We start from the raw sequence: 25,630 nt of genomic DNA, 5'->3' as shown, positions 1-25,630 counted from the left end.
TTTCTGCAAACCAGGAAAAGACCACCTTTAAAAGTTCTTTAAAGAAAGAAACACGGGTATTCCAGGGGAGGAGAATTTGAAATGCGAAGATAAGCATTCAATTTCCTCATATTGAGCCAAGAACCAGAGGCCAGAAAAGGGAAGTCTTTTTGCCCAAGTCATTCAGCCAATCCGTAGTGGTGGTGATGAGCCCTGCATCCTTTCCACTCACCCGACTCCACACTGTCTTCAATAACTGCAAAATATTTTAACTGAAGACACTGTGCCATCTCCAGGGCTCTCCTAGATTACCTGAGGAGGATGACCTGCACTGGAAAGACTGGTCAGCGCTCCCCCAACTCTGACCTAGGGGCCAGCCGCCTTGAACAGGATTGCAGCACGCCGATCCCCCAGCTTCTGCAGTTCTGGGCGGAGGAGGCTACTAGGGCGGTTCTTCCGCCAACACCCCACCTTCCGGAGCCTGGCCCGGCCGGCCCAGCCCCGCCGCTGTGGCCCAGTTCCTGGCGGCAGGCCGGGCCTAGCAGGTCGGCCCCCAGCGCGGGGCGAGCGGGGAGCCGCCGGCGGACGCCACGCCCACGAGGGCAGCTCACAGAGGTGGTCAGACAGCCTGCGGGGAGCGGCGTCCGTGGGCGGCAGGTTAGTACCGGGCCCAACGCGCCGGAGCCGAGCCCCGACCCTCTGACTTGGGCCGGCCTTCCCCGGCAGGGATGGCTCGGACGATCCCGTCCCCGTCCCCACGCCTAGCAGCCCCCCGCCCGCGCCGGCGGGGATGGGCCGCCCCCTCGGCCATTCCCGGCGCTTAGGCTCACTCCGGCCTCCGGGGTCTGGCAGCGAACGGCTCCGGCCTCGCAGGGGTCGCTGGCGGCCCCCATCTGAATCCCGGGCTTGCTGGGGGTCTCCCAGGGTGGGAGGCCTGTCCGGCGCACCGGTCCACAGCCGCCGCTGCTCCTGCGCCCGGAGCCACATCCTAGGCCTCCGAGCTCTGCCCGGCCGAGGCTGCCTGAGCCCGAGCGTGGGCCTGGCGGGCGCCGGCACCGCGCAGCCTCCTGGCCCTCCGCGCCGGGAAGCGTTTCCGGGGCGGATGCCTTTGTAGCTGACCCGGCGTGGCCGGTGACGTGAAGGCCCAGGCGGAAGTGCGGGCGGAGGAGCCGGAGCCGGAGCCCGAGCCTGAGCCTGAGCCCCAAGCCGGGAGCAGGTCTCGGGGGCTCCGGGCCGTGGGGACTGCCGGGCCTGGCAGCGATGGCGACCCTGTGGGGAGGCCTCGTTCGTCTGGGCTCCATGCTCAGCTTGTCCTGCCTGGCGCTCTCGGTGCTGCTGCTCGTGCAGCTGTCAGACGCCGCCAAGGTGAGTCCCGCCCAGCCCTCGCTCAAACAGGACCTCCCCGCCCCGCCGCCTCTGGTCTGGCGGAAACTGGGTCTGTCAACCTGCTCCCAGCCTATTCCTCCGCCAGCCCTGACAGCCCAACCCCCAGCTTCACAGCCCCGGCAAACGCCCACCCAGCACCCTCCCGAGATGGCACTCTTGTCCTCCTGTCCTGACAGTCTGACAGTCGCCGCCCCCGCTCCTACCCCCAGCCCTGACAGTGCCCTCCTCTTTGACGCCCTGATACGCCGCCCCCAGCTCCAGCTGCAGCTCCACCCAGCCCTGACAGTGCCCACAGCCTGGACAGCAGCTCCAGCTCCTCGACATTTCCCTCCCCAGCCCTGACAGCACCCAGCTCAAACTTTACAACCTTCCCAACTCTGAGAGCCTTTAACTTTCCCGCCTTACACTCTGACAGCCTACCGGCGCCCTCCATCAGCCTCACAGACCATCCCTCCCCCATTCCCCGAGCCAAAATGTTGGGAAGCCCCCCATCTCACAGAAGCCTTCCCTCTTAGGAGCTAACTTAACTCAGCCCTGAACAGATGCCCTTCCCATTGCCGGAACTTGCCTCTCCTGGCAGCCTTCCTTCGCAGTAACACCTGGAGCCTCTCTCATGAGCCTAGTATCCTCACCTAACTCCCTCCAGGACCTCTTGATCCCTTGCTTGCTTTCTATCTTCTTGATAGTTTAGTGTGTAAGGAAGGACCCAAACTACAGGAAGGGTGAGGTTGTGGCCTTCTCCCCTGCTCCATTTCTTGGCCCGTCTAGTCCCCACATGCGCTTTCTAGCCCCCTTCATGCCCCTTCCATCTAGACCTGCCCTGGCCCCATACACACTTGTGCTTTCTCCTTGATGAGCTAGCTCATTATTGGGAAAAACAGAAGGAATTCACATTAATGTGATGGAGAAACAGAAGGACATTTGCATTTTTAAAAATAGGAGCTTTGATCTATAATATCTTTAAATATAGGGTCTGGGAAAGACAGGTTACTTGGTCAGGGCTTCTTTTTGAAATCTTCCCTTCCTTCCACCAGAAAGAGGGGGAGCAGCAAGTCTCCCAACTTTCAAAACACTGCTGGCACCCTCTGCATACCTCCTGTCATCACTTTAAGTAGAGTCTTGGAGTCGTGTGTTTATTTGTCAGTCTCCTTTACTAGGGTGTGTCCTAATTACAGGCAGGAACCATGTCTTAGACTTATCTGAACCCACCTCATGGAGCACAAACAAATGTTCGCTAAGTGGTTGCTGAATGAGTGAATAAATTGTCAACGGCTCTGCCAGACATAGCAGTGGGCCTGGTCCTCTGGGGACTAATGGGCCACTGCCTTCTCAGATTTCCCTTTGCTAGGGAACATCTCCTATTGCCTCTATTCATATATTTAGTCACCTCTTTCTCCACCTCTTGAAACTGGCTTTATCGGTAGTTGTCCTCTCTGTCTACCAGAGATTAGAAGCAGTTTTCTGGGGAGGGTAGACCAAACTGATCTCAGGTAGACTCAACCACTGCCCTTATGTACGTCCTTTCCAATTGTAGCTGAGTGCCTCTAAAACTTCATCCCTTCTATCGGGCTCTGGCCCAACCCCTTTCATCCATATCACGCCTTTCAACCAAAGGGTAGAAGGATGGTGGGTAGAAGAATTGTGACTTGTTTTGTGAGTAATGTTTAGTTTGATTCTTCCCCATCCTTTTGTAATCAGCATTGTTATTTGCAGGCACAGCTGTCTACTGTGTCTTTCTACTGGCGAGTAGATGGTGATAGCATTAGCACAATTTGATTGTCATGTGACCCGTAAATGTGATGTCACAGACCATGTACTAGGTATTATTTCAAAATACTTTTATGTAATATGTAATGATTCATTAGCATTACCAAAAAGAGCTTGTGGCTTTTAATAACTTGTATCTCTTAAAGTTATTTAAGGTTTGAATGAATGGTTTTAGAATATTTAGCAGGGGATGCTTAGCAAAATGTGTATGGTCCAATTTTGAAAAATATTAATGATAAACTGTCAACAAGCTATATTAAGTTCCCATTTTGGTTACAGAATTTCGAAGATGTCCGATGTAAATGTATCTGTCCTCCCTATAAAGATAATTCTGGACATATTTATAATAAGAACATATCCCAAAAAGATTGGTAAGTATTCCAGATCACTGAATTACCTGTCAAGTTTCTTTCTGTGGTTGTCACTATTAGCCCAGAATGTTCATCTAATGTAGTGTTTTATTTTTAAGTATTTCTTTTTAAGCAAAAGTTTTGAATTCCATTTCCATTTGAACAAGTGAGACTGAGGCCCTGTGTGCATGATGTAAGCCTAAGGGAACATAGCCAAAACACTAAGCCGCAGGTAGGGAGGGTTTCGTATGGGCATGCGGCTGAGTTTGTGTCACCTACCTTCCTGTGCTCCCTTAAATTTTGTTTCTCCCTCTTGCTGTTTAGTGGAAGGTAAGCAAGCCACATTTCTCTGAGTTATAATTTCTACAACTTGTAGGTTTTGATGATATATTGCCAAATAAAGGAGATTATGTTTAAAAGTGGCAGAAGACTCAGGAAGGAATGAGAATGGGCTACATATATGAGTTTCCTAATTGGTGTGCCATGAGTAGGTTATAGGTGTGCCAAGATGTTGATCCCTCCAGCCCTTGGGATAGTCAGGCAGGCCTGTGATGACTGCGACCCTGACTGGCTAGCCACCAGCAGCCTTCTCTGTTTATCCCAGTGGACCTTACAAATGATAGCCTTTTCTGCATGTGCCATTAAATGGTGGGGAAGCAGCTGTTTTCTAACAGGATGGATGGGCTCCTTCCTGTGGAATTGTGATGTTTGATCGTTTGTAACCATAGCGGAAGATTGCCAGGACAGGGATAGAAGAAAAATAGTTCCAAATAGCTACGTGCTTTCACATGTACCTGATTTCACAGCTAATAGCCCCAAAAGTTTGAAAGTAGAATTAAATTCATTTGGTTATTATGTTCCAAGCTGACTTTGAAAAAGGCAACCTTTGAGCCTAGTTAGTTTTTCTGATGCCATTGCCTGTTCTTCCCCTGATAGGCATTTATTCAATCTGCTATTTGGTAAGTGTGTTCTGGAGAACTTCTTGTGAACTGCTGTGTTCCACTTTAAATTGTTTCTCATATTACAAAGTGATTTAGCTATATTCTTATAGGTTTTATATCAGCAAGTTATTTTATGTAAGAAAGCTCAAAATAAGTTTTTAAGTTATTTCTATAAATTTTCCAAATATATTGAGCACTGATAATCAGTTTATTCCGTTATCAGCAATGGAATATGATGCCTATTATTTGAGCAGCAAATGAACTTGCTATTCAAGTGTTTAACATTAATCTTTTCACTGACCTGTTGTTATTCCAGGTTCAGACCTGGATATGTCATTCATCCCCGGTTATTGGTCAAACTGGGGAGCTTTGAAAGTAAACAGTTGAAAACAAGGCTTGTTTGGGATTTTTCTTCTCTCTTTCCCTTGCTTCCTTCCTTCTCCTGCAATTTAGCCTTTAACTGGGGATAGGTTTCCAGCTGTCACTGAAAATTGTTGGTTTTGGTTTGGTTTTTTTTTTGATGAGGAACATTGACCCTGAAGTAACATCTGTTGCCAATCTTCCTCTTTTGCTGAGCTAACGTCTGTTCCAGTCTTCCTCTATTTTGTATGTAGAACACCGCCACAGTGTGGCAGGATTAGTGGTGTGTAGGTCCACACCTGGGATCCAAACCCTCAAACTCTGGGCTGCTGAAGCAGAGTGCACAAACCCAACCATGGTGCCACAAGGCAAGCCCCCAGCTCCCCCCCCACCCCCACCCCCCGAAAGTTTTTAACTGGCTTTAGGCAAGTTATGATTAATCAGGATGTTATGGCTTTACAAGGCCTCCCATATCTATCTGGCCCTAGATATGTTTTTACCTTTTGGCCTCCATTTTGTCCAGTTGTTAGCTTTTTTTGCGGGGGGGTGGGGGGGGGTGGAGGGTGGAGATTAGCCCTGAGCTAACTACTACCAATACTCCTCTTTTTGCTGAGGAAGATTGGCCCTGAGCTAACATCTGTGCCCATCTTCCCTTACTTTATCCCATCTTCCTCTACTTTATATGTTGGACACCTGCTACAGCGTGGCTTGACAGTGCATAGGTCCACACCCGGGGTCTGAACTGGCGAACCCTGGACCACCAAAGTGGAGTGTGCCAACTTAACTGCTATGCCACAAGGCCAGCCCCCAGTTGTTAGCTTTAATTCTTCATTGACTAATGCTATCTCACTTAAGAAAAGTTTGAGTTCTGTGGTTTGTCTCTGGTGTGATTTAAAGCTGATAATGTCCTCCTTTTGGCACTAGAGGGAGATGTTGCCTCGTTCCTAAAGTGGTTGAGTTCTGTATCTGGGTTCTGTGTTTACAGTGACTGGCCAGCCAGACCCAACCTTCCTGCTTCTTCTCCCACCCTGCACCACTTTTGCACAGCACTCAATATCTCTTTGTTATTAAACTGTATTTGTGCTTCAGAAGAAACACTCAATACTCAGCGCTTAGATTCCCAAGTAATTCTTAGGTATTGTTACCAAGGCTTCTGAAGCTGAAATAGGAAACTAAATAGGAAATAAGTCTCATTTTACTGAGGATCCGAGAGATACAGGGGGGCTGATCTAGAAGACAGGAGCCCCGGATTCTGGTCATTTTGCTACTAATTTACTCTGTGACCTTGTGCAGGTGTCCTCTCTGAGAGTGTTGGGCTGGATGACCTCTATGATTCCAAGATAGACAGCCCTGTAGTGGGATTTAGTTTCCTCTGCCCCTGTTATGCCTGCATCCAGCTGGATACATTCCTGGTCTTCTATATGTTTGGAAAGGTATCACACACTTGGATGGTGTGACTTGTGGAACCTTACCCTTATCTGAAGTTCTACCAGTTGAGACTCATTTTTCTATTACTACCTTTGTTAAATTACCTGTTAAGGATAAGTGATTGAACTTTTATCATTTCTGCCATTTTGGGTTTTTTTCTCTTGCCACAGCTCAGGGAAGGGAACACAGAAAATTACGTTTTCCTAGGGCAAAGGGAAAGAATCAGCCTGAAGCTTTGGGTGACCCCAAGAAGGACGGGTGAAGCCAGCCCTGATGGTCTAGTGGTTAAAGTTTGGTGATCTCAGCACTTGGGCAGCCCAGGTTCGCTTCTTGGTCAGAAAACCACACCACCCATCTGTCAGTAGCCATGCTTTGGTGGCAGCTCACATAGAAGAACTAGAAGGACTTAGAACTAGGAAATACAACCATGCACTGGGGCTTTGGGGAGGAAAAATAGAAGAAAGCAGAAGGATGGGTGGAGTGAGAGAGGATGCTCTAGTAGAGTTCTTGAGGCAGCAGAAATGCCTAAGGAAGAGATGACAAAAGGGAAGACAGCTGCCCAGCGGCTGGCAGGAAGACAGGAAAGCTCTGCCTGTGTTTGCTGAGGCTGGTCAGAGTAGGCTCTTAATAGCTGAGGAGAGTAATCATTTAATTATTTCCTAGAATTGACAGATTTTAAAAAATAGAATTGCTTTTTAATAAGCAATAAATAAGTAGCCTGGAAAACGGGGGAAAAATAAACAACATCCAGCAGCAAAAACATTCAGCCTTTTATTATTTTATATATCACTTCTGCGTAATCAGTTTTCATTTTAAAATATTTTCATTGTTCTAATCCTGCTTCTCCATGCTTTTTCAATAGACTTTTGCACATTGAGAAAAGTAATTGTTTCTTACTGTGGCTTTTTGAGTGTTCAGTTTTCAGAGTTTCTGAATTTACCAACTAAGTGTGATTAGCCATTCATATACCACACTGTGGCAACTAAGAATGATGCTAGTTAATTCATAAAAGAGAGAATCGCATATGTGAACAATGCCCAAGGTCACTTTAAATCATTAAAACAGTTTTGCTTGGTAACTGAACAAGTCTAAATATGACCTGATCTGCTCAGTAGTTGTCAATTCTGTTCGGGATTTGTCAGGTGCCTTTTTAACTGTGAACACTAGCACCTTGGAAAATAGCTACTACATATGTGTCTCTATGGTTTCTTAGCAAATTGCTGGTATTGAGAGAGGAAATGATTTCGCTTTCCTTGTTGGTTATTTGCTCCGTGTATTCTTTGATTGGGGGAGTTCAGAGATTACCCTGGATTTCAGGAAAGTTTTGATCAGTGGAAGTAGAAAATCCCAGCTCGGTTTAGGCAGTATTTTCCCTTTGTTTCTTCAGCGATTGCCTTCATGTTGTGGATCCCATGCCTGTGCGGGGGCCTGACGTAGAGGCATACTGTCTACGCTGTGAATGCAAATATGAGGAAAGAAGTTCTGTTACAATCAAGGTAAAAAAAAAAAATCCATTTTTTTCTGCTTCTGGAATAGTTCTTGATGGTATCTAGGCAAGAAAGAAAAATTTGGACATCTGAATTCTACTTTAGTTACCTAAACTACAGCTCTTCCCTCCTCTTCCCCACCACCCCCTCCTTCCTCATCCCCAACCCCCACTCTAAAAGGAACAATGAGTCTGCTCTCTGCTTGCCTCACGGAGATGCTTTGTGGATTAATTAGGATATGTTAGATAGGTGTGATATGTGAAATGGCACAAAAATATCCTGTGTGTAATTAGCATATCCCAGAAAGCTATCCCAGCTTCTCTGTGGACCATGTATGCCAAAGGCTAGAGAGAGCAACGTGATGGAGCCGTCTTCTCCCTGCCCTCTCAACCCTTAGAAAAATTATATAGAGATTGACTATTCTAGAAACATCGTTTCTGGATTTTAAGGTTCCCTATAGGAAAAGGAAGGTAGATTGCTCTCATCACCATTTGGACCTCTAATGGGTTCAATTACTTTATTATGGAGGCTAACAGTTTTTCTCCTCTTTTTTTTATGTGGAGCTTTCCATTCTTTCCCCCCAAAAAGGCCTCATCAGGACTTTGTGGTGGGCAGCTGTAACAGGTGCAAAGATTTCTGTTGTGATTGACCCTGTGGGAGAGCTCCTGCTCCAGTAGGGTGCTGTCCTGAAGGGAAATCCTCACTGTACTTTTTTATTTTTTAACAAAGTTTTTTATGTGTAATTTACATACCCTAAAAGTCACTCATTTTAAGTGTACAACTGTATAAATTTTAGCAAATTAAAAAAAATTTTTTAACCCAGTTTTAGAACATTCCCATCACCCAAAAAAGTTCCCTCATGCTCATTTACGGTTAATCCCATTACTACCCCCAGCCCTAGACAATTGCTATTCTGCTTTATGTCTCTACTGATCTGGATATTTCATATAAAAACAGTCATACCATATGTGGTCTTCTGTGACTGGTTTCTTTCATTTAGCACGTTTTTGAGGTTTATTCATGTTGTAGCATGTATCAGTACTCCATTCCTTTTTATTACTGAATAGCATTCTATTATATGAATACACCACATTTTGTTTATCCATTCATCAGTTGATAGACATTCGGGTTATTTCCAGATTTTTATTATTATGAATAATGCTGTCATGACTTATCTGTGTACATGTCTTTGTGTGGATATGGTTTGCTTTCTCTCAGATATATTCCTTAGAGAGGTAAGTTTATGCTTAACTTTTTAAGAAACTGCCAGATTGTTTTCCAAAGAGGTTATACCATTTTATGTTCTCACCAGCCATGCAGGTGGGTTCAGTTTCTTCACAACCTCACTAACATTTGGTATTGTCTGTCTTTAATTACAGCTATTCTAATGGGGGGGGGGGGTGTCATGTACTTTTTGACAGCACACGCGAATTAAGACGTCAAGAAAATCACTGGCCTAAAATGTATTTTTGTATATATAAATTGATCTAAAAGAGTATCCTGCTGAAATTCATCTGAACTGTATTTTCTGCTAGGGTTCCTTTAAATTGTCTTGACAGCAGTGCAGCTGAATCTAGGGCACTGTATTCAGGTGAAAAAAGAAAACTGCTATACATGATTAGCAGTAGGTGAAGATGGAGTCTTGAAGACTTGCAGAAAGATCCCAAAGATAAAATGCTTCCTTTCCTCTTTTTCTTTAAATAACACTTTGCTGAAGAGTTGAGTATGTTTCTTACATTGGAATCTGGTTTGTATAGAAATCCTATATGCTTAGGGCTGGACCTGTTGCCCAGTGGTTAGGTTCAGTGCATTTTGCTTTGGTGGTCTGGGTTCAGTTCCCAGGTGCAGATGTACACCACTCATTGGCAGCCATGCTGTGGCAGCAACCCACATACAAAATAGAAGAAGACTTGCTTGGATGTTAGCTCAGGGCAAATCTTCCTAAGCAAAAAGAGGAATATTCACAACAGATGTTAGCTCAGGGCGAATCTTCCTCAGCAAAAGAAAAAAAGAGAGAGAGAGACTAAGAAATCCTATATGCCTAGCAGGTAAATCAGTCTTCCTTGTGACTTTATACAAAATTCTGATTTCTTGGTTTGAACAGAAATGTAATTTACTTTCAACTTCCTGTAGGTTACTATTATAATTTATCTCTCCATTTTGGGCCTTCTACTTCTGTACATGGTGTATCTTACTCTGGTGGAGCCCATACTGAAGAGACGCCTGTTTGGACACTCACAATTGATACAGAGCGATGACGATGTTGGGGTAAGTTCTTAACATGTCCCGGCTATTCGTGGCCAGTCTGTGTCATCATCTGATATAAAGTGCAAGAGAAAAATAGTCGAATATAGATGTTCATGTGCTGGAGCAGATCGAGTCCTCAACTAGAGAAGCTAAAGACAGTTCTAATTTTAGCGTATGTCTCTTTATGAGGAAATCGCTTTGTAAAGCTGTAAATGTGGTGGTTTAAACTGATGGTCCTTGGTATGTATGCTGTACAAGGCCTTGCCCTTCAGAACCAAGGGCACAATTTTCATTGCCTTTCCCTCTTTACATTGAGAACAGCATTTGAGATAGTTCTCTCCCCAAGCTCCTGCCTGAACACCTTTCCTGTCAGCATCACCAAATATTTTAGAAGGCAAGGAGGCTTCAGTGAGGGGAAGCAGGAAGACCATGTTCTGTTCTTACTGAAGTACAGCTTGATAACCTGCTGATGTTTTATATTTTCTGTTTTCCTCCTTCTTAAAAAAAAATCTGATCTTTAACTTTTGAGAAAATAAAACCACACTCCTGATTCTCTTCCTATATTTAAAACACATTTATGTTTGTAAATTTGGTTGGTATAATCAGTGTATAAATTGTTTTTTGGTCTCCTTTTTGTGTTAACGTTACTTTATTCAAAAATGTCCAGAAAGATAGTCCACAACTTGTTAATCAGTATGGTTTAGAGCATTATAGTGTTTGTTTTGTCATTATCCTGTTTGGTCTTGTTTCCAAATTTTCCAGTATTTCATTTTATTTATTTTAGAAATTACTTTTTAGTTTGGATTACTTTATTGCACTCTGTTCGTTAAAGTGGATAAAACTCAGTAGAGTTTCAAGAACCAATCCCAAAAGCTAAAGCCAGGGTGAGCCCTTGCCAACCACAGTCCAAAGTCCTTTTACTCTGGGATGGCTTGTGGACCTGTTGGCCAAAGATGGGAAAAGGGGTCCTAACTGAACTGGATGGCTTGGGTTATAACTATAAACAGAGCCTGCTTTTTGATCAATATATTATTGTCCCATGAATATTGGTTATGAATACTCAACTTATTTGGGTAAGATTTCGTTTTTGTTTTACCAAGAACTTTTATAGAATCACCTCTGCCTCTTTTTCTCATACTTCTTTTGTTAACTCAACTAACACATAATGAGTAACTTTTTCATATCAGATACTGTGCTGCCTACTAGGAATAAAGAGATGAATAAAACAGAAACAGACATGTAAAAGAAATGACTCATAATACTATATTTCCACCTTTTATTTTTAATCATATAAGGAATGCCTATATATTTTCAAAGAATTCCAGGAGGGGACTGATAAGCTGGGAGAAAGGTCAAGACTGGAGATCTAATGTGGTCAAAAACCAGGCATAATAGTGGGGCTAATGGGGTGAGAGAGCTTGGAAGGACAGGAGGTTGTGTCCCGGAAGCATTAGAGTCTCAGATACTGTTCCCATGTTCATTTTCATTCACATCTCACAGGTTTTCTCAGCCTCAACAGTATGGACATTTTGGATCAGGTGATTCTTTGTTGCGGGGGGGGGGAGGGGGGGGAGCGTCCTGTTCATGGTGAGATATTTAGCAGCATCCCTGACCTCTACCCCCTAGATGCCAGTAGCACCACTCACCCCACTCGTGACAATCAAAAATGACCACAGACATTGCCAAATGTCCCAGGGGGAAAATCACCCCCAATTGAGAACTACTAACATATGAAAATGTTATGTATCAAAGACCACATCTCATTATAGCCACATAGACAGAAAGTCTGACTTAAACTATATCATTTGCAGCATTAAATATGTGGTTCCTGATTTTCGGGATAGACAATATTAATATAATACACACAGAACATAAAAGAAATGCACAAATGTATAGACGAAAACCTGTAGGAAAGGCATTCACTTGGTGGGGTCATGTACTCGTAACCATTGTGTTCACCAGTGATCGATTCTCTGTGTATGTTGACCATTTGGGAACGTTGTCTCTGAGAGGCCTGGCTGACTCTTGGATATCTGTTAATCTGATTCTGAGAGGTTTCCTGACCAGAGCTGCGAATTTATGCTAAAAACTCTAAACAAAAAGAAATTAAATTTAAATTCCTACAATTGTTGCTTTTCCAACATGAGCCTTCTTCACTATTTATGTGTTTTAAAAATGCTTTTGCTAAATTCTTAGTTAAATTTTGTTTTCATTTTTTTCTACTTTTGTTCAGTGTAGAACATTTTTTTAAAGATTTTTATTTCTTCCTTTTTCTCCCCAAAGCCCCCCAGTACATAGTTGTATATTCTTCGTTGTGGGTCCTTCTAGTTGTGGCATGTGGGATGCTGCCTCAGCGTGGCTTGACGAGCAGTGCCATGTCAAACCAACGAAACACTGGGCCGCCTGCAGCAGAGCGTGCGATCTTAACCACTCGGCCACGGGGCCAGCCCCCGGTGTAGAACATTTTAAGTCAAGTGAGAGGGGCCAGCCCGGTGGTGCAGCAGTTAAGTTCGCACGTTCCGCTTTGGCAGCCTGGGGTTCGCCGGTTGGGATCCTGGGTGTGGGCCTAGCACCGCTTGTCAGGCCATGCTGTGGCAGGCATCTCACATAAAAAGTAGAGGAAGATAGGCATGGATGTTAGCTCAGGGCCAGCCTTCCTCAGCAAAAAGAGGAGGATAGGCGGCAGATGTTAGCTCAGGGCTAATCTTCCTCAAAAAAAAAAAATAAAGGTGAGAGTTAATACAAATACTTAAGAAGCACACTGCAAGTAGTCACAATATTTACTGTATCATATATCCATGACACATCATTGCTATTATCAAAGCATTACATTAAAACATGTTTTGTATTTATTGTAATTTTATCAGGTGTAAAAAGAACAAACATATAAAAAGGGTAAATCTCTATTTGCATTCTCCTAGTGTCCATGACCATGAGCAGCTAGTTCAATCTTGTCCTGATAGGTGGAGAACAGACCAAAAGGATTAACTGGTTTGTTTAGTCCTTTAAATTTGTCCTTAAGAAGATTTTTCTCCCCTTACCTGAAGAGTGGATAATAGGACTGTGAAATTGAGAGGTGCTCTTGATAAAGTACATCCTTCTTCCCAGACTGGTTTATGTCGAAACAAACCAATGGTAATAATATTTTATATACAAGTTCATGGAAGCACTGTAGTCCTATAGTGTCATTTTAATCTACCTGAACGAAATCAGTGTGTTGAGACACTGTGACGCCAGGTCAAGGTTAGATGTTTGTGCTCCTTGGTTAGATGACCTTCGGTAGGTTTATTTCCTTAGGGGAGATCAGGTAATCCAACCTTTAGCTTCCTCTTTCCTCACCGTCTTTCTTACATCTTTGAAACATTTTGAACTTTATGGAGTTGCTTTTATTATTTTCATTTGTAAAGTTAAAAATAAAAATAAATAAATGGGGTTTGTACAAGCGGTTACCTAAATTAAGTGAAAAGTTGAGACAATTTTGGTAAAGGAGGCGGGGAAAGATTCTTTATAGAAAACTCTTTGATGTCTTTGAAATGTAGACATTGTATAAACGTCTTGCTATAAAAAGACCAGGTGTTTCAACACCGTGTAGTCATGGTGGTATATATAGTTACATGGTTGTGTATAGCTTTCCATAGAGTGCTGACTCCTGCCCTGGATGTGTAATAGAGCACAGCAAAACAGTATTGCTTCTTTCCTAGAGGCAAAGTTTAGTTTAAGAGGTACGACTTGTCACTTGGATCCTATGTTGGAACATTTAGAAGCATTGCTAACACAGTATTCAGGAAAAAGAGATCAAGGCAAAGGCAAACAAAAGCAATAAATTCATATTGAATGCTTTTTGTCATTTAGGCAGCTGTGTTTATATCTCATTCATAGACAGATTAGCATGGTGGTTTCCTGTGTGATGACTACAAACATCCAGTTGCATTGGTTTACTTTGACCGGGATAGGTGTGTTTTCTACACACATACCTTCAATAGCCTCTTTCCGAAGGCAGCAACTAATATGGGAGCCCCTGAGTGCTCAGCAATGAAAGGTTCACGTCTTATCAAATCGAAATGCTGTGATAATAATTCCTTACTGTCCTTGGTAATAGAGGGTACTTATAGCGCTTGAGCTGTGTCTCTTTTCGTTATAGATTGGGAGGGGGAAATGAAAAGGCTTTTGGAAACCAGTCCATTTAGTGTATGTGTTAAGGGTACAGGGAGAGATTAAAAGCAACCCAGATAAGATCCTGTGGCCTCATCTCCCAGCGTGAATGTTGCCCCAAGCTGGCAAGTAACAAATCTAATATAATGAGAACAGGAAATAAAAACACAGGTTAGCTGTATAGTATTGAATAAATCAAGGAAAAGCCCTACTTTCCGTGTCTGTAATATGTAGATATTAATATGAAAATAGATTTTCCTTCCCCTACTTGTCAGAGAAGGCTTCTCTCTAACGTAAATGACCAGTGTCTTTGCCTTGGTCTCTGCTTCTTAAGGGGAAATGTCTTTGGAGATGGTGACCCATGGGAACATTTCACAAATCACCTTCTCATTGCTTATGGTGTTGAACCACCTATTTCCGTAGTTGAACATCCAACTTCTGGTAGTTGAGTGCCTAGGTGTGCTTGGCCAAAGGGACAGTCTGTTGTTTGAAAAGCCCAGCTGCTCCTGTCTCTGTGGTTGGATAACTGCTGTCCTGTGCGTGTGTTACATTGATTCCGCCATCTCTGATGTTCTCCGTTCTTGGACTTTCAGGATCACCAGCCTTTTGCAAATGCCCATGATGTGCTGGCTCGTTCCCGCAGTCGAGCCAATGTGCTAAATAAGGTAGAGTACGCCCAGCAGCGCTGGAAGCTTCAAGTTCAAGAGCAGCGAAAATCCGTCTTTGACCGTCATGTCGTCCTCAGCTAATTGGGAATCAAATTCAAGGTGACTAGAAGGAAACGAGGCAGATGGAAAAAAATTGACTGAGTTTTCCTGGGTTTTGTTTTAATACCTTCTTGATTTCACCAACTCCTGCTGGAAAATTCAAAACTAGAAACAAAAACGTGCTTGGCATTTTCTTTTCTTGTTAATGTATTAATAGAGACGTTTTTAAAAGCACACACCTCAAAGTCAGCCAATAAATCTTTTCCTGTTTGTGACTTTTACTAATAAAAATAAGTCTGCCTAAATTATCTTAAGTCCTTTACCTGGAACAAGTGCTCTCTTTTTTACCACACAGTTTTAACTTGGTTTTCAAGATAATTTTCAGGTGGGTTTTGTTTTGGTTTCTTTTTTGGCAGGGGGGAGAGGGATGCGTGGGAAGTGCTGAACATAACTTTTCTCAAGTCACTTTAGTAAACAGCTTTTGTAAATAGACTTTACTTTCTATTTTCAAGCTTCATTTATATTTTGCAGCATAGCCAGCCTCATCAAAGCCCTGACTTACCCATTTGAATTTTGCACTGACTGTATTGTCTAGGTATCTGGTTGGCCTGTGGCTGCACTTCCTGGTAAACTGAATCCGAAATGCCTGGTGGCTCTTCACAAAATGCAGATTTTCTTCTTGTACTGTGATGTCTGATGCAATGCATCCTAGGACAAACTGGCCATTTGCTAGTTTACTCTAACGACTAAACAGTCTTGATGTGTGTGGTCTTTCTCATCTTCGTCTAGTATCTTTAAGGACGAATCTTAAGGACTTGGACATTTGCAATAAAGAAATTTTCTTTTGAACCCAAGCCTCCCTGGATTGATGACATACACATATTTGTCAGCATTTCCGGTCAGGTTGAGAGGCAGCTGCTTGAGCTCTAGTGTGTGCAGCTTTGAACTAGGACTGGAGTTCTGGGTGCCTCCCTCTGAAAGGTATAACAGTTATTGGATAACTGGCTTTTTTCTTCCTATGTCCTCTTTGGAATGTAACAATAAAAATAATTTTGAAACACCTACCTGTGTGTCTATGTCTGCTAACTTCTCTCTCTTCCCTCTTTTGCTGTATTACGAACTTGAAGATGCAAAGACATTTTGTACCCTGTTGTGAGACTACTGTTTTATACCAGTCTAATCATAAAATATCCTTACTAAATTATCTGTTTGTATATATGTGTGTGTGGAGGCAGGGGAAGAGAATGTATGAATACTTAGATGGGTCTCTGACAATATACAAATAGTGTTTTGATAAACTCAGAGATTTAAAATGAATGAAGTAATACTTGTTCTAAGAAGTTCTTGGCAAAAATTATATTAGAATTAAATTACATTAAATTCATAAGGATGAGGTTTTAGGAGCTGTTAATGGGTTTTTTTTGTTTAGTGAAAAACAATTTTTTTCAAATCCACAAATCTAACTTAAAATTATTGATTTCATTGTTAGTATTAAAAGATATAATTTCAACTACAATCAAGTGGAAGTTATCCCAGGTGTGCAAGGCTGGTTGAACATTTGAAAATTAATTTATGAACTCCATCAATCAACAGCCTAAAGAAGAAAAATGACCTGATCCTATCAATAGATGCAGAAAAAGCATTTGACAAAATCCAACACCAATTCATGATAAAAATTCTTAGGGGCTGACCCCCTGGTGTAGTGCTTAAGTTCAGCGCACTTTGCTTCGGCGGCCCAGGTTCAGATTCTTCGGTTCACAGGTTCAGATTCTGCGTGAGGACCTACACCACTCATCAGCCATGCTGTGGTGATGACCCACATATAAACAAGAGAAAGATTGGCACAGATGTTAGCTCAGGGCTAATCTTCCTCAGGGAAAAAAAATTACATCTCAGTAGACTAGGAATAGAGGATAACTTTCTCAACTTGATAAAGAATATCTACAAAACCTATAGCTAACATCATAGTTAATAGTGAGAAAATAGAAGGTTTCCTGCTAAAATAAGGAACAGGGCAAGGCTGTCTTCTCTCACCACTCCTTTCCAACATCATAGTGCAAATCCTAGCTAATGTAGTGAGACAAGAAAAAGGAAATAAAAAGTATGCAGATTGACAAGAAAGAAACTTTGTTTACAGAGACAGTCTGTCTACATGACATGGTTGTCTATGTAGAAAATCCAAAAGAATTGACCAAAAAAAAATAAGGGGCTGGCCCAGTGGCACAGCAGTTAAGTTCACGCACTCCACTTTGGCAGCCTGCGGTTCGCTGGTTTAGTTCCTGGGCATGGACCTACCCACCACTTATCAAGCCATGCTGTGGCAGGCATCCCACATATAAAAGTAGAGGAAGATGGACACAGATGTTAGCTCAGGGCCAATCTTCCTCAGTGAAAAAGAGGAGGATTGGCAGTGGATGTTAGCTCAGGGCTAATCTTCCTCAAAAAATTTAAAAAAAACTAACACATGATTATAGCAAGGTTGTAGGATAGAAGGTTAGTATACAAAAGTTAACTGCTTTTCTATATACCAGCAATGAACAAGTGAAATTAAAAACAATACCAATAACAATAGCACCCCCAGAAATGAAATATATATGATTTAACAATATTTACAAAATATATATGAGAAAAACTATAAAATGGATGAAAGAAATCAAAGAGCTAAATAAATGGACAGATATTCCATGTCCTTGAATAGGAAGACTCAATATTGCCAAGACATCAGTTCTTCCCAACTTCATCTATAGATTCAACACAATCCCAATCAAAATCCCAGAAAATTATTTTGTGAATATCAACAAACTGATTCTAAAGCTTATATGGAGAGGCAAAAACCCTGGAAAAGCCAACACAATATTAATGGAGAAAAACAAAGTCAGAGGACTGACACTAATTTCAAGACTTACCATAAACCTACAGTAATCAAGTCATTGTCATGTGGTATTGGCAAAAGAATAGACAAATGGATCATTAGAACACAATAGAGAGCCCATAAGTAGTCTCACACAAATACAGTTAACAGATCTTTGACAAAGGAACAAAGGCAACACAATGGAGAAAATCTTTTCAACAAATGGTGCTGGAACAACTGGACGTCCACATGCAAAAAAATTAAGCTAGACACAGATCTTACACCCTTCAAAAAATTAACCCAAAATGGATCATAAACCTAAGTGTAAAACACAAAATTATAAAACTCCTAGAAAGTAACATAGGAGAAAATCTAGATTACCTTTGGATTGGTGATGACTTTTTAGATACAACACCAGAAGTATGAATCACGAAAGAAATAATTGATAAGCTGGACTTCATTAAAATTAATGCACTCTGTGAAAGACACTGTTAAGAGAATAAGACAAGCCACAGACTGGGAGAAAGTATTTGCAAAAGACATATCTGATAAAGTACTATTATTCAAAATATACAAAAGAACTTGTAAAACTCAACAATAAGGCAAACAAGATTGAAAAATGGGCCAAAGACCTGAACAGACTCCTCACCAAAGAAGATATACAGACGGAAAACAAGCAGATGAAAAGATGATATACATCATATGTCATCAGGGAAATACAAATTAAAACAACGAGATACCGGGGCTGGCCCGGTGGCACAGCAGTTAAGTGCGCACATTCCACTTTGGTGGCCTGGGGTTCGCCAGTTTGGATCCTGGGTGCAGACATGGCACCACGTGGCATGCCATGCTGTGGTAGCCATCCCACATATAAAGCAGAGGAAGATGGGCATGGATGTTAGCTCAGGGCCAGTCTTACTCAGCAAAAAGAGGAGGATTGGCAGCAGTTAGCTCAGGGCAAATCTTCCTCAAAAACAAAACAAAAAACAAAACAAAAAACAACGAGATACCACTACATACCTATTAGAATGGCCAAAATCCAGAACACTGACAACACCAAATGTTGGCCTGGATGTGGAGCAACAGGAACTCTCATTCATTGCTGGTGGAAATGCAAACTGGTACAGCCACTTTGGAAAACAGCTTGGCAGTTTCTTACAAAACCAAACATATGTTTACTATACGATCCAGCAGTCACACTCCTTGGTATTTACCTAAATGAGTTGAAATCTTATGTCCGCACAAAGACCTGCACATGGATGTTTATAGCAGCTTTATTCATAATTGCCAAAACTTGGAAGCAACCAAGATGTCCTTCAGTAGGTGAATGGGTAAGTAAACTGTGGTACATCCAGATGATGGAATCTTATTCAGCGCTAAAAGAAATGAGCTATCAAGCCATATAAATTCATGGAGGAATCTAAACGCATATTGCTAAGTGAAAGAAGCCAATCTGAAAGGCTACATACTATATAATTCCAACTATGTGACATTCTGGAAAAGGCAAAATTATGGAGGCAGTAAGAAAATCTGTGGTTGTCAAGTACTGGGGGGAATAAGTGGAGCTCAGAGGCTTTTTAGAGCTGTAAAACTATTCTGTATGATACTATAATGGCTACATGTTATTATACATTTGTCAAAACCCAGAATATGCAATACTGAGCGTGAACCCTAATGTAAACTAGGGTCTTTTAGTAATGGTGATGTATCAGTACTGGTTCAGCAACTGTAACAAATACATCACTCTGGGGCAGGATGCTGGTAGTAGGGGAGGATGTGGGTGTACAGGAGCAAGGAGTGTATGGGAACTCTCTGTACTTTCTGCTCAATTTTGCTGTGCATCTAAAATCACTCTAAAAAATGAAGTCTATTTAGAAGGCAAAAAATTTAATAGATATTTTAATAAAATATAGGTTCATATTGACCTTCCTGGTTATGGCCTTAATCTCTATTTAAAAGAATATTGACCATGGGGCTGGCCTGGTGGCATAGTGGTTGGGTTCGCGTGCTGTGCTTTGGTGGCCAGGGTTCGTGGATTCAGATCCCAGATGCAGACCTATACATGGCTTGTCAAGCCATGCTGTGGTGGCATCCCATATACAAAATAGAGGAAGATGGGCACAGATTTTAGCTCCAGGACAATCTGCCTCAAGCAAAAAGAGGAAGATTGGTAACAGATGGTAGCTCAGGGCCAATCTTCCTCACCACAAGAAAAAATAATAGTAATATTGACCAATATTTGCACATTATGAGACTATTACTTAAAGATATTTTCCATAAATAATTTTGATATAAAATCATGTAACTCAGATGAATTGGGGGTGGGTGGTGTTCTTTTTACCAAAGAATTTGTTACACAAGTTCAGTTTGGTAAGCAAACCTATTTAGTATTGTTATGTGTTGTCGTCTACATATGAGGTAGAAAAAACAGCTAAACCAGAACTGAGCAGTTCTGTTTAACTGTAAACCACGTTGCATATTGTTACTAAATAATCACCTATAAATCAGGTTAAGTCTGACTCAGCCCAAAATACAGCATCTTGGCGACAAAATTCAGGTAAGAGATTCTCCTCTGGAGTGGCCCATGGGGAAGAGTAAGAAGATAGTTTTTAAGAAAATCCCTAGACGCAGCTGATAAATGATGAATTTTGTCAGCTATCTGATCATTCCATTATTTTAAACTATCAGATATGCTCATATGTTGAAAGATCCAGGTTTTGCTGGTGATTAAATCATCTGGAGGAGTGGAAAGGGTTTTTTGGTTTGGAAGTCAGGAGACCTAGGTTCTGACCCCTGCTGGCACCAGCTCTGCCACCTCAGCCAAGTCACAGCCTATGAGGGACTAAATAAGAGGATTTCCAAGGTTCCTTCCAGCCCTGACGTTGTTCCATAATTCAATTATACATGCAGTTGTAGCTTTGTGTTTTACATGCTAGATTTTTTTTTTTTTTTTAAGGAAGATTTGCCCTGAGCTAACTGCTGTCAATCCTCCTCTTTTTGCTGAGGAAGACTGGCCCTGAGCTAACATCCATGCCCATCTTCCTCTACTTTATATGTGGGACGCCTACCACAGCACGGCTTTTGCCAAGCAGTGCCGTGTCCGAACCCGGCATCCGAACCTGCGAACCCGGGGCTGCTGAAGCAGAATGTGCAAACTTAACCGCTGCACCACAGGGCCAGCCCCCATGCTAGATATTTTTAACTTCTCTGAAAGTTGAAGGTTTTTTGCTCAGCAGAGCATCCAGAATCTCTTAGGTTTTTATCATTAGGTCTTCATCATCTATTTCCCAGAAGAGCTCCAAGACAGAAACCTCAGATTTTCCCAAGACAGGTGCATTTGTTAGCTGCGTGTGTCTCTGGAACTTCGGAGCCCCACCAGTAACAGTCGGTGCTGTTTTCTTTGAAAAAACTTGTCCCCAATTTCTGCAAACACATCCAGCCTCCACTAGACTTCCCACCTTGATCCTCTTCACTCCTGCATTTTTCATTCTCTCACTCTTTTGTGTTGTGGGTAAATTTTCTTCTTTGCATAAAAGAGAATCATATTTAAATCTACTACATTCATTGGTGGATTTTTTGGAAGTGCTCAACAGAAAAAGCTTCTCATCAGTGTGTCTCCAGAGACACCAGGCTCTTTTTTCAAGAATTATGCAAAGTCTTGTTAAAGCTGAGAAACTTTTAACTACCTGTGACAAATACAAATTACCCAGATTTCGTTTGAGTCAAGGTTTAAGATATTATTAAAATTATCTGTCAGGGTAAAACCATACCCAAGGAATTCTTGCGTGTAATTGGCTTCGATGACATCTGCTCCACTTGTTGGTACCCTGTCGCATCAGTTCAGGCTTGGTAGCTATAGGTAGAAACAAGGCTTTGCTGTTCTCATGGATGCAGTGATACAGGCTCCATCCCCACTGTGCCATCATTTTGTACTTTCTGCCATACATGTCCTTTTTATCTCTTACCCTTTAGAAGTCCTGGCTCGGGAATTTCCTAACTCTTTTCTCTCGGCAACTTTTTCTTTCTGACAGAATCTTGGCTAGTTTTTAATCTTCCAGAGATTTTTGTTTCATGTTAGTTATTTTAGGCCATTTGGTCAGTAATTTGGAATCTCTCATTTCCTCTTCCTCTGTTTTGATTGTTAATTGAACCCATCGCACTTATCTCCTTCCCCCACGCCCACTCCCTCTGTTGGGAAGAGCTTTTCCTGGCATTTACTCCTTTCCCAGCCTGTTTCACTCTGACTGCTTATAACCCTCCCCACTCCTCCTCCTCCCCACCCTCCCTCCCTCTCCCCTCCTCCCCCATCCCCTCCTGCCCTTTCTGTTTCCACAGTCATGTCTTTTCAGCAGCCAGGATAGATAGGATAGGCTTTTCACAGGAATTTTAATACGCCTTCTCGCCCTTGAATTCTGGTGCCTAAGAGCCTGCTCCCACAGAGCTTCTGCTGTGCTCAGTTGAGAGGCAAGTGCCAGTGCTATCTACTCTCACCCCGTAAACATTAGGGCTGTTTTTTGTGGAAAAAGAAAGACATTATTTCCATCTTTTCTGGAGGCCCACACTTAGGTTTTGTGTTGCTTTTCCTTTTCCATTTTAAGTATGTTCTTCATCTCTCAGCAAATGTGCTTTGGATAGATCAGTGATTGATTTCCCAGTGTAGGGAAAATATAAGCCATGTTTTCTACAAGGTGCAGTTCAGAAAGGGACGCTGCACAAGTATTCATCTGTTTTCTTGTTTTTTTTTTTAAAGATTGGCACCTGAGCTAACAACTGTTGCCAATCTTCTTTTTTTTTTTCCTGCTTTTTTTTTTCTCCCCAAATTCCCCCAGTGGATAGTTGTATATATTTTAGTTGTGGGTCCTTCTAGTTGTGGGACGTGGGACACCGCCTCAACGTGGCCTGACAAGCGGTGCCATGTCTACGCCCAGGATCCGAACCAGCGAAACCCTGGGCTGTGGTAGCGGAGCGCGAGAACTTAACCACTCGGCCATGGAGCTGGCCCCAGTATTCATCTGTTAAGAAAGGAAAGAGGAAAAGAACCAATGCCTGGTACATTATATATTTTTTCATTTAATCCTCACAACCACCCTGCAGAATGATTAATATCTCAGCTGGACACAGGAAAAAGCTGGAGTTCAGAGAGATTAAGAAACTTGCCTAAGGACACACACCTAAGAAGGGGCAAAGCCAAGATTGAAACTTGAGGGTGTTAATGACTGAAAGAAAAATGCTCTTTTCCTACAGCACTTCCCTGCCTCCCAGTTAACTAGTTAAACTGCAGTGTCCCTGTAAAATCTTCTGGGGGGCTGGCCCAGTGGTGCAACGGTTAAGTTCACCCATCCCACTTCTGTGGCCTGGGGTTGGCAGGTTCAGATCCCAGGTGTGGACCTATGCACTGCTTATCAAGCCATGCTGTGGCAGATATCCCACATATAAAATAGAGGAAGATGGGCACAGATGTTAGCTCAGGGACAACCTTCCTCAGCAAAAAAAAAAGAGGAGGATTGGTGGTGGATGTTAGCTCAGGGCTAATCTTCCTCAAAAAAAAAAATCTTTTGGGACTACATTATTATAGTCAAAGGCAGAAAGTAATGGTGGTTTAATAAACGAGATGGATGCAGACCTACTCAGAAAGAGGGAATGTGTTGGTATGGAATCTCTTGGGGTACAATACTTTATCCATATGTTCCATTAAAAAAAAAAACTAAATACATATGCTCTTTACTCAATATTTTTAAAGTTTTAAGTAAAAATATACAAATCGACTATGTTTTAAATGCGTTAGGGGAATTTCTCATTAAAAGTAATCTCAGAGTGAATTTTTAAGAGCAAATGATTCCTTTCTTATTTTTATCTTCAGTTTTGCCCCTGGCATAATAAGAAGGCTATGCCTGTGAGGTTGCCTCATCATTAACTAGTTTGTAATTTCTCCAATGTGTATTTGAATATTGTGGTGTTTTAGTGTTTCCCAAACTTCAGTATTTGTAGATACCTTCACAATTACTATATTCTATCTGTACTAATATTTACTTACTATTTTTCTTTAAATAAATTCACATTTTTTACTCAAGTAAATTAATTTTTAAAAGAAACTTTATATCTCTACTGTGAATGTGAAATCAGTATAATTCACAATAAATAGAAATTAACAGTAAAACTATTACTAAGTTCTACCTAGATGCTATTGCTTATGGAAGGCTTCCATCTGAGGGGCATTAGGAAGCGCTGTAGTCAGGTGGAAGACACACTCTCACCAGACTAGAGCTGCATCTTTGTAATCACAAGGAGTGAAAGAGAACTGAAGAGGAGTAATTTTCTCACAAGGTGATTCAATGTTATTTAATGCTGCTTCCCTATACCATCAAAAATCTTCTCTCTTACTACCCACAGCAGTGGGTAATAACGCCATCTAGTTTTCTGAATGAACTCAGAAACTTCATTAAAGCAGAAAAGTCTTTAAAGCTTTGATCTGAGAAACCTGATGAGATCTGCTCTCTGGCCAAATTAATAAGCTTGGCTTTGTTTCTAGGTTAAAGAGGAAATGATGGACAATAGAAGCTACTCTAATCTGCCAGACAAACTGCCTGTCTTTGCTGATTCTGCCCACCTGCCACTGGCCAGGTCCTTCTATCTGGACCCCACGGTCACTTTCCACCTGTACCCTGAGGCCCCGGTGCCATCCCCTTCCTCTGAAGAACTGCCGTTGCTGCCTTTTTCCAGCGACTCCGTGATCATGGAAAATTATGGTGAACCCTGCCCCTTCTCCTTCCCAATGACTTATCCAAATTACAGAAGATTTGAATACTCCTACGGGCCGGCCTTCATCCGGAAAAGGAATGAGCGGGAAAGGCAGCGGGTGAAATGTGTCAATGAAGGCTATGCCCAGCTCCGACATCATCTGCCAGAGGAGTATTTGGAGAAACGACTCAGCAAAGTGGAAACCCTCAGAGCTGCAATCAAGTACATTAATTACCTCCAATCTCTTCTGCACCCTGATAAGACTGAGACCAAGAATAACCCTGGGACATGTTCCTCCATAATGGCAACCGCCAGCCTCCACGCTGACCCCATTTTTAGAATCATTTGATTGTTTCCAAATAGAAACAAATGATTCCACAAAATGGGGTCCCTTACAGCATCATTCAATGGTTTTTCCTGAATGTAATTCCTGCGTAGGCAGATAATAGGTCAAATGATAACCTGTGCTGGATATTTCTTACCTGGGTTTCAGATGTACTAAAGAGTCTTATGTAGATTGAGAAAATCCTTCTTAAGCTTTGGCGATTTCTTTCAAGAACCTTAGGGAAGCAGGAGTCCCCAGGATTCCCTATACCTCTTGCCTTGCCCTTCTCACCCACTCGGCTAGAGTCTCAGCTGTGAGAAACTCTCACAAAAGCAATGTAAAGTAGGACTAATGACCATTCCGCATGTGTCATGCGCTTTGCAGACGCCTTGTGCTAAACAGTCACAATGAACCTCCCTTGATTTGTCAAAGTTTGGTGGTTTCTATTATTTCGGGTTGACAAGAAATCTATACCTTACCCACATCATGATGGGAAAGCATCTCAGGGTTAAAGCAAAAGTAATTACCAAAACCTTGTTTTCATTTGAAATTATTTCAGTCATCTTTTTCTTGCATGCAGAAGACTTCCTTAGGTAGCTCAGTGGAGGGGTTCGGGGGGGCAGGCTCTGGAATAAACTGCCTCAGTTTAAACTAGGATTCCGCTACCTCCTCTCTCTGCCTTCTCAGTTCTTCATTCAGAGAATGAGAATAATAATGACAGCAACTCCTTGTATGTTTATTATGAGGATTAACAGTGCCTGCCTGACACGTAATAAGTATTCATAACCCTTATTAATCACTATTAGTATCCTTCTCTTGTTCTGCCCATAGCATCACCCTTCTCCAAGTTCTCTTGGCAAGAAAACGTGCAGCTGACAGGCCTTTCCTTCTCTTCTGGGAAGGACAGGCACT

The 25,630-nt window shown here is 42.3% G+C and overlaps 1 protein-coding gene across 6 annotated transcripts; it reads left to right on the top strand.

The window, feature by feature from the left end:
- Nucleotides 1-239: 239 nt before the first annotated feature.
- TMEM9B (TMEM9 domain family member B) lies at nucleotides 240-25,149 on the top strand. Of its 6 annotated transcripts, XM_001504909.7 has the most exons (5): nucleotides 240-1,344; nucleotides 3,412-3,503; nucleotides 7,599-7,707; nucleotides 9,832-9,966; nucleotides 14,691-15,868. In XM_001504909.7, exons 1-5 carry the CDS (start codon nucleotides 1,240-1,242, stop codon nucleotides 14,844-14,846), a joined length of 597 nt encoding a protein of 198 aa, XP_001504959.1. In that variant the 5' UTR covers nucleotides 240-1,239; the 3' UTR covers nucleotides 14,847-15,868. The 6 variants fall into 6 exon arrangements, with proteins under 6 accessions (XP_001504959.1, XP_023501778.1, XP_023501779.1 ...); XM_023646010.2 differs by lacking the exon at nucleotides 3,412-3,503 and having other exon boundaries at nucleotides 456-1,344; XM_023646011.2 differs by lacking the exon at nucleotides 3,412-3,503 and having other exon boundaries at nucleotides 478-636.
- Nucleotides 25,150-25,630: the final 481 nt, after the last annotated feature.

This window comes from Equus caballus, chromosome 7, assembly GCF_041296265.1.
Source record: "Equus caballus isolate H_3958 breed thoroughbred chromosome 7, TB-T2T, whole genome shotgun sequence".
Taxonomy (NCBI): Eukaryota; Metazoa; Chordata; class Mammalia; order Perissodactyla; family Equidae; genus Equus; species Equus caballus.
Note: the sequence above shows the minus strand (reverse complement) of the source record. Positions and strands in the feature narration are given on the sequence as shown.